This window comes from Loa loa (genome assembly GCF_000183805.2).
Source record: "Loa loa unplaced genomic scaffold supercont3.208, whole genome shotgun sequence".
Classification (NCBI taxonomy): Eukaryota; Metazoa; Nematoda; class Chromadorea; order Rhabditida; family Onchocercidae; genus Loa; species Loa loa.
In genome coordinates, this window is record NW_018108388.1 from 7,133 (window position 1) to 15,375 (window position 8,243).

Here is an 8,243-nt window from a genome sequence, read left to right on the forward strand (position 1 = left end):
CCGTTTCTATTTCCTATGCTATCATCCCACCGACAACGGTAATATTTCCGGACTGTGACTGTCCTAACTGTAAAATGTCTTCTAGATTATCGATGAGAAGGAGAATTTCGGTATTCAGCTGGATGTCAGGAATTTCCGACCGGAAGAATTGTCGGTGAAGATGCAGGATGGGAGACTGCTTGTTGAAGGACATCACGAGGAGCGAAATGATCGGCATGGTTCTGTGGAACAACACTTTATTCGGAAATACACCATGCCAAAGAACGTACTGCAAGACAGTTTGGAATCGCATTTGTCCGATCAAGGAATCCTCCGAATCACTGCCAAGAAGAAAGCTGTCGAGAATTCGCAATTTAAAAATATTCCAATCCAATTCAAAAGTGACAAACAATAATTGTCTATTGTGTTATGCATATCGGCTGCTGTGTTTGTAAATTCTATTGGTTTTATATCACTTATTTGTGAAATGTTATTTGTGCAATGTTTCAGTAATATCATGTGCTGCTCAAGTTTAACAATATGATGTTGTGAGCAGACACTTTATTGCGGACATGTTACTTAATTTAAATTCTAATGAATTTCTCTTTAATTAGAACAGTTTCATTTCACAAATTATTTGAATGGTCGCGTAAATAAATGTCTTTTTACGTTGGAGAGATCCATTCTGTCTTCACGACAGTGGACTTTAGAAAGTCCTTACATTTAGAGTGGAAGTGAGAGCTGTCTTCTCGACATATCCTTACCAGATGCTTGAATTAATTTTGGCGATACTCTATATCGGTAAGGGACATCAATTGGATATCGTCTTCCTGTTCTTTGTTACCTGGAAATTCATTCCGGACATTGCCACTATGCTCACGTGTTCTTGTTCACTGGGTTTACACATATCTATCGATTACAATAAGTCGTTATTATGGACTCGAGGGAACTTCCTCTGAAGTAACTCCACAAAAAAAAATTTCGTCTGAGAACTGCACATCGCAACTGTCGATATGTTTCCAATTATTTAGCTCTCTTAAAAGTACCATCTGTTCGAATAGTTACTTTTCATCTTTATCTCTGAGGCTATTTATTAGAATCGACAGATGTTAGCGAGAACAGTTCATTTCACTAAAGCGTTCGAAAATACTGCAACCTAGTGAACGATGTTCGGTTTGTACAGAAAGTAAGGTCATGAATAAATATTTGTTCGGTTGGATCGCCGGTACCACATTTCAGGTGTAATAGGGTCCCAGACAATTCCAAATGAGCAAGCATAATTATGATGACAAATAAAGCTCCTATTTACAGCCTTTTCAGGTAAGCGAAATTTTAGTACAGAATATGAAAGAGGGAAGAATTGAAGTATATTTGAAATTCCTCGCTGAAGGTTACGGATCCTTGAAGGGCTTTTTGTACATTAAAATGACTGTTGTGAGATTGGCTGTTTTTCACAACTGTTCTGTTTTATCTGTTACATATTAATCTTTTGAAGAGCTTTTATCATTAGGGGATAAAATTTGTATCTGTGAAGTGTTTTATTACAGTTAAAGGGATAAATATAGATTGAGAAATACATAGACGCAGCATTAGCAAAAAATTATATGCATCAAATGAATGTGTCACATATTTAAAGTATAGGCACTGGGAATTACAAAGCAGTACTGTCTGCGCCAACTTCTGTTTATGACTACCCTTCTAAATAAATGTTTACCCTAAACTAAGTCTACCCAAATTGTTTACCTCCATAGGGTCGTAATTGTTATTTTATAAATTGACCGTAGTAATATAACCCTGAAAACTCATGTGATCTGTTTTTTATCGCCCTGAGGAAGACTTTATGCATGCTTCAAAGCAATTATAGCATTTTAACCAACGAACAAAGAGAGGAACTGCACTAAATTTAGGTTTGTGAACTGGAATTCAGAATTGCAGACCACATGAGAGAATTCTCAGAACACTATGAATCCACAATTTTATAACATTTTTTTCATGTATTTCTGCAAAATGATAAAGTATTTCAATTTAAGGCTAGGAAAAGGTTTTTATGTCAAAGGAAAATGTGCTAACCGTAACAGTAATGAAGTACTGTTAAAGTAGTTACAATGATACCGAAAAAGAAAGCAATGGAAAAGAGAAAAGCAAAGGTGGAGAAATAATCTTGAAAGAAACTGCAGAGAAATAATCTCGGGGGAAATTGAAGAAAGTACGGTTCTAAAATGGATGAGACAGAAAACTTCCAGTAAGTATTACAAAATGAATGAAATGTACGGTTCTCACAACATGCACTAATTACATCTTTCCATCGAATTACGGGCGATAATTTCCGATAAGAGGAACTAATTTCAATTCTTGAGAAGGTCATCGATGTCTTTCATCATATGTTTGGGTGAAGTTGTTGGTGCATAACGCTTTACCTGAAACACTTAGAGCAATGAATTTGCAAATCACATAGAATACGAATCCTTCTCGCAAGTACAGCAAACAAACTCTATCCACTGAAGGAACCTTTAAAAATAAACTTTGCGGTGCTCTCGAACTGCACGTTCATATCATCAAATAGTGAACTGAGGTTCGGTATTTCGCTTTTACCAAATAAACGGAAGTTATGCTGTATATTTCTTTTTACTAATTCTTCGTTTTTTCGAATTTTCGCAAACTTTTACAGATGGGAAAACTCCTTATTTTTAGGAAATGATCATTTCGTAAGCAACAGCCAGAACTGTGTGAATTATCATCGCCTCAAGTAACAGGAATGGTTATTTCTTACGCAATGAATGGCTATGGAAAGCAGCATATAATGCAGAATATAAGAGTGCTGCAGAATAAATTATAAGAAAATATCCATACATGAAATTAATATGACAAAACCTTCGACAGTCGACAACGACATGACGCTTGAAACCAAAACTGCTTTCATGATTCTAACAATTAGCGATAAGGATGACTAATTATCAACCCTACATTATGGATTTAGCACACCCTTAATATGAACAAATGTGAAATATTGAAAATTTCTAAAATTAGATCAGAAGAGGCTTTCTCGCTTGTCCATCTCCACATCCGTGAAAAAAAAGCAATCATGAATTAACCTTATTTTAACCACTACATATCCTTTGGTTTAAATGACCAAAAATTCATTATACCAACCGGATGTCCTTCCTGGTCAATCAGGAATTTTGTGAAATTCCATTTGATATTATCACCAAACAATCCACCCTTTTCGTGCTTCAAGAAATCAAACAGCGGTGCAGCATTTTTACCATTGACATCAATTTTGCCATATAAATCAGGTTCAAAATGAAATTTATCAGCAACAAAGCTTTTTACTTCCAATTCACACTTTGGTTCCTAAAAGTGTCAAGTTATTGCTTTAACAATTGATTCCTGCAACGAGCTGTTTTTGGTTGCACAAAAAGTGAACAACGTTAACAGCGAACATTTTGTCTTCTACAATATGAATCATATCGTGACATATTTGAAATTGATTAAGAAACTGTTTTATTCATTTTATCTACTAATTAAACCGCCAAATCAAAAGTACTGCAGTTCTTCTGAAGTGACAGGTGATACCGATGCCAACTAATTTTTGGTTTTTAGTCTGTGGCATGAAAACTAAACAGCAACACTGAGAAATTATAGAATTGTTACAGAATTAAAATTAACCAATTGCTTGGTAAAATAACAAAGACGGCGTCCAAGCCTTGTTTATATTATCTACTTATTCTGGTAATACAGTGCGTTAGGAATAAAAAAATGATTCAAGTACGCAGGATAACTGCTTATTAAGAGAAGCTTTTTTTCCTTCCTTATTTCTGTTTTCTTCCACTGAAAATTCAATTACCTTTCCCCTTCTTTTAACATCAAACACATTAACTGCATGAATTCAAGAATAAATCGACTCTAGTCTTGTCAAATATAGACTAAATTAGTCTACAATGGACTTCTTACTAGCTGATTACCAAAGTTTGCGAAAACAAAGTGAATGTGCCTGTATGCATCCTATTATTCTCGTAAACCCAGAAAAAAAACAAACGTTTAATCTACCCGGCATGTTAGCGAAATAATCAATGAAAAGATTGCAAATTTCAGAAAAAAAAACAAACCTGCCCACCGAACTGGTTACACGGAAAGGCTGCTACTGCTAAACCTTTATCCTTGTAATGTTCCATCAATTCTTTGAGCTCGGTATAATTGGAATTCGTCAAGCCACACTGTGATGCAACATTTACAATTACTACTGGTTTACCTCTGCAACACTAATAACTACCATGATTAACAAGTTAAGTAAAAATTGACAGGTGACGTATGACGACAAGCATGAAGTCATGGAAGAGATACACAGTTTCATAATAGCCTGTTGATTAGGACAATTCATTTGCAATCTCACTTTTCCATACAGTAGTACACCATTTTAAATCCAAAGCACTACGAAAAAAACTCATCTTTTCAATCCTTATTCATTCTACTCGATGCCATTCGTTGACAAAACTATTATTAATTTATACCGACTAACGTCTGCCCAATGGGGACTTATTTTAAATGATTTAAACAATAATTCTTTTTCTTTTTTAACTGAATTCAGATCTCAATTACCATTACTGCTCTTTCCTGACACACTAACTAACAATTACTGAAATTAACTTTGAACCTAAGTTGATCGAATAATCTGTTTTTTTTAAACATTTTTGTCAGATTCTTCATGATAGTTGCTAAACTGGGCCACCAATTCATATCTACAAATAGCAACATTTGATCTTTGACTACCAACTCTTAATACCTTCTAATATATAATTTTATGGCAAAATGAGAACAATATGACACGACCCATTGGTTTACGAAACATATTGGAATGACGTAAAGTGAATAATTTCAACCTAATTCATGATGTAAGCTAAATTCCTGCGGTGAGAGCAATTTTCATCAATTAAGGTTCCGAAACCGAGAATAAATTAATTCACTAACAAACCGATATTTTTCGAGCGAAACATCTTTCCCATCTGCATTCTTCACAGTGAAATCATAAATTGTTTTTGCTGAAGACATCTTCACAAATAACTGATTACTGTCACTAGCAGTGTTTCTTGGATACTGTAAAAAGGCTTATCGCAGGTCATAAAGAGACTGAACAAGCGAGCACATTATCGCGAAACATTCATCGAGAATAGAAAAGGTAGAAGATGCCTTATGCTACGGATCTAATCATTAACAAGTTATTACAAGAACCAATATTGCTCTTAATAATTTGTTATTTCTACATTCTACTGATCCAGTAATATTGCAGATATTATTCTCAAGAGTGAAACACCGATTAAATCAATTATAATAACTGCAAGACGCAATGGACACAAATTTCTTTTAAATAGGATATGCACTAGGAAAGATCGGACTCACTACACATATGTACTTTTACTTGGATAAAAACAAAAAGAATATTTTTGTTGATTGCTCAGAGTGTAAAAGATGATAGCAAAACTGTAAACAAGTTGAAGTCAATCAATCGAGCTCAGTATCAAAATAACTATCAAATAGGTGTTTACATAAGGTATCACCGATCATGACTCACGCATACTCACTATCTCTATTGCTATATAGAAGAAAAAAACAGCACATTGAAATCTGAAACGAGCCTCAACAACATTTCACCTCTATCAATCACCTGAATGGTAGCCCTAGTTGGTACTACAGCTGCTCCAACTATGCTATAATCAACTATTGGAAATGGCAGAATACAGGACCTTTGAAATCGCTTGCCTTATATAGCTAACCGATTGTTCAAATCGTATCATTTATCATCGATATAACAAGTCAAAGAAATATTCCATTCATTATCAAATCGTCGGTTCTTCGACCTCTGGAACTTAAAGCACCGCAGCTTTCCTAGGACCCAGTTGAATCCTTGAAGCCATACAAAATGCCAAATGATGAATTGTTTACAGCTTCAGTAAAGCAAAGGATATCACTGACAGCAAAGCCTGGATCTTAGCATCACCTGATGTATTTTGATGAATCTACAAACTGGCTAAGGATATGAGCTAATTTATTCCAACTTGTCTAAATTAATCAGCGATCATGTACTGCAAATAAAATCAGTAAATTCACAAAATTTGGAGTATCTAACTCGACAAAAGATAACAAAGCATGACTATGAAGCAAAAAGAGGAAAAATCAAGTTTGTACAAAGAAAACGTCAATATGGACATTCAGTTCTTTTGAAAGATAAGTTTATCATTGAAGTTCTTCATTTTTTGCACCATATGTAATGAAAAAAATAGATACCTAAGAAAATTGAACATCGGAAATTGGATATCTAAAGAAGTACGAGACTGATAGAATTAATAACCAAGTCCATAAAAAGCCTAACATACAAGAATAAAACTGATATCAAAAAACGATTACAACCTTTCGCGGTTATTTATTGCCATCAGTCAGTGAATCTATATCATGCTTTATTGTCATTGGCGAAGTGGTTGGTGCATAGCGTTTCACCTGAAATGTTTAAGAAATTAGTTTTCAGTAAAAAAACTCATATGTAGAGAATAGGTTTTATAATAAATCCCATTGTGTGTTTGGGCATCATTACCGAAATCCATAACCATAATATGCCAATCTGCCAAATGATATATCAAGATTTCGAAATGATGTAACATGTAAAACAAGGTTGTTAATACTGCTTCCCATCGAAAAAATTCGTACTTAAGAAAATTCACGAAGATGAAATGTCGATTACAGCAATTATTTTGTATGGAAAAATTGAAAATTAGCCGATTCTAATCCATGCCTACTTTTTGCAAAGGAAGCTTGAATAAAGAAGTTTCTGAAATGATCAAAATATGTTCACCGGATGTCCATCTTGATCGATGAGAAATTTCGTGAAATTCCATTTGATCTTCTTACCAAAAGTGCCACCTTGTTTTTCTTTTAAAAAATTGTACAACGGGTGGGTATTTTCACCATTAACCTCGATTTTGGCATAGATATCAGGTTCATAGTGGTACTTTTCCTTTACACTTTTTTTGATGTCAACTCCATCACTCGGTTCCTGCAACAGAAACAAATCCTGCTTCCACATTGCTTACTCAGAGTTGTTTATCCCTTTCTCTAATATAGCATAGTTAATTAAGCAATTAATCCCACAAATCTGCACATAACCTTAACACAACATTTAGAGATAAAAGTAAATGAATATTTCGATTTAACACGGAAAATTCACAAGAATAAAAGATACCGATTTAAAAAGAAGAAATCAAGAAACAATTTTCAAGATAAAAAGCCATCAAAGTCGAACGCCAACGAAGATTACTCCTCCAACTTTTACTATAATTATAAACCAGAAAAATGAAAAGAGAATCATACCTGTGATCCGAACTGATTACATGGGAATGCAGCAACAACGAGTCCTTCATCTTTGTAAAATTTTTGTAATTCTTTGAGCTCTCTATAGTTGCTGTCAGCAAGTTTACATTGTGAAGCAACATTAACAATTACAACCGGCTTTCCTCTGTAATAAAATAGATGAATATATATAATGTAGAATACTCATAAGTCAGGTGACTAAACACAACAAACTTTCTTGTCATATTCTTTATAAGAACAAAGGACATGACAAAAAAGTCCGTTATGTTTTGGTCATATGATTTATACGTATTTTATATTCTAAATAAAATCTTCTGTAAAGTAATATACAAGTACAGCAAACCTGTATTTATCTAATTTCACTTCCTTACCATCGACATCTTTCACCGTAAAATCATATATCGTCTCCGATGCAGCTATAGTCCCCGTAAACCGTGTAAATGTATAAAATTTCCGTGCTAGCTGCACGGGAAAACGTGAGCACGCCACTTTGTTTATACGGGTATAAGGATTTCACTTACTTATAATATGAACCTAAAATAGACGAGTACTCCAGTAATTCGCACAAACCCCTCTCGTAGCCCCGCCACCATCACCACCTTTAAAAGAACCAAAGACCATGATCAAACAAGCAGCCAACAACCGTATGATATGAGGACAGTATGCAAATTTGATGACTTCTAATTGAAAATGTAAATGAAATGGATAACAACTTCATAATGAGCTGTTAACAAGGCCGACGTATTAATCATAAAGTAACTAAGTAAGGTATAGGATAATTGGATAAATAAGGAATATGAAGAATTGGTTTGTTCCGGAGAGGGGAAAAAAAAGAAGCCTGTTTCGGTTTTTCTTTCCTGTTCCTTTTTTTTTGCCGTATTTTTTATTCCTTTAGTTTGTTCCGGAGA

General features: G+C 34.3%; 3 protein-coding genes across 4 annotated transcripts; 1 reads left to right on the forward strand and 2 right to left on the reverse strand.

Annotated features, from left to right (window-relative positions):
- Positions 1-160: 160 nt before the first annotated feature.
- Positions 161-394, forward strand: LOAG_10614 (hypothetical protein; the record flags this gene model as incomplete). Its single annotated transcript, XM_003146139.2, has 1 exon — positions 161-394. One exon carries the CDS (start codon positions 161-163, stop codon positions 392-394), a length of 234 nt encoding a protein of 77 aa, XP_003146187.2.
- Positions 395-1,975: 1,581 nt separating this feature from the next.
- LOAG_10617 lies at positions 1,976-5,930 on the reverse strand. Of its 2 annotated transcripts, XM_020448197.1 has the most exons (5): positions 5,734-5,930; positions 4,949-5,070; positions 4,086-4,230; positions 3,130-3,330; positions 1,976-2,396 (listed from the first exon to the last, which is right to left on the reverse strand). In XM_020448197.1, exons 2-5 carry the CDS (start codon positions 5,023-5,025, stop codon positions 2,325-2,327), a joined length of 495 nt encoding a protein of 164 aa, XP_020301636.1. In that variant the 5' UTR covers positions 5,026-5,070; positions 5,734-5,930; the 3' UTR covers positions 1,976-2,324. The 2 variants fall into 2 exon arrangements, with proteins under 2 accessions (XP_020301636.1, XP_003146188.1); XM_003146140.2 differs by lacking the exon at positions 5,734-5,930 and having other exon boundaries at positions 4,949-5,184.
- Positions 5,931-6,390: 460 nt separating this feature from the next.
- On the reverse strand, positions 6,391-7,956 carry LOAG_10618 (glutathione peroxidase; the record flags this gene model as incomplete). The annotated part of the gene is made up of 5 exons (XM_020448198.1): positions 6,391-6,468; positions 6,821-7,021; positions 7,336-7,480; positions 7,679-7,797; positions 7,906-7,956. The coding sequence occupies 5 exons, from the start codon at positions 7,954-7,956 to the stop codon at positions 6,391-6,393; spliced, it is 594 nt and encodes a 197-aa protein (XP_020301637.1).
- Between the last annotated feature and the right edge of the window lie 287 nt (positions 7,957-8,243).

Bases quoted from the DNA above. Each gene is read 5' to 3' on its own strand.
- LOAG_10617 (XM_020448197.1), bottom strand. From the start codon at position 5,025: ATGTCTTCAGCAAAAACAATTTATGATTTCACTGTGAAGAATGCAGAT. The intron at 4,231-4,948 runs GTTTGTTAGTGA...TTAGTGTTGCAG, and splicing joins GTTTCGCTCGAAAAATATCG to AGGTAAACCAGTAGTAATTG. The intron at 3,331-4,085 runs GTTTGTTTTTTT...TGACACTTTTAG, and splicing joins GTAACCAGTTCGGTGGGCAG to GAACCAAAGTGTGAATTGGA.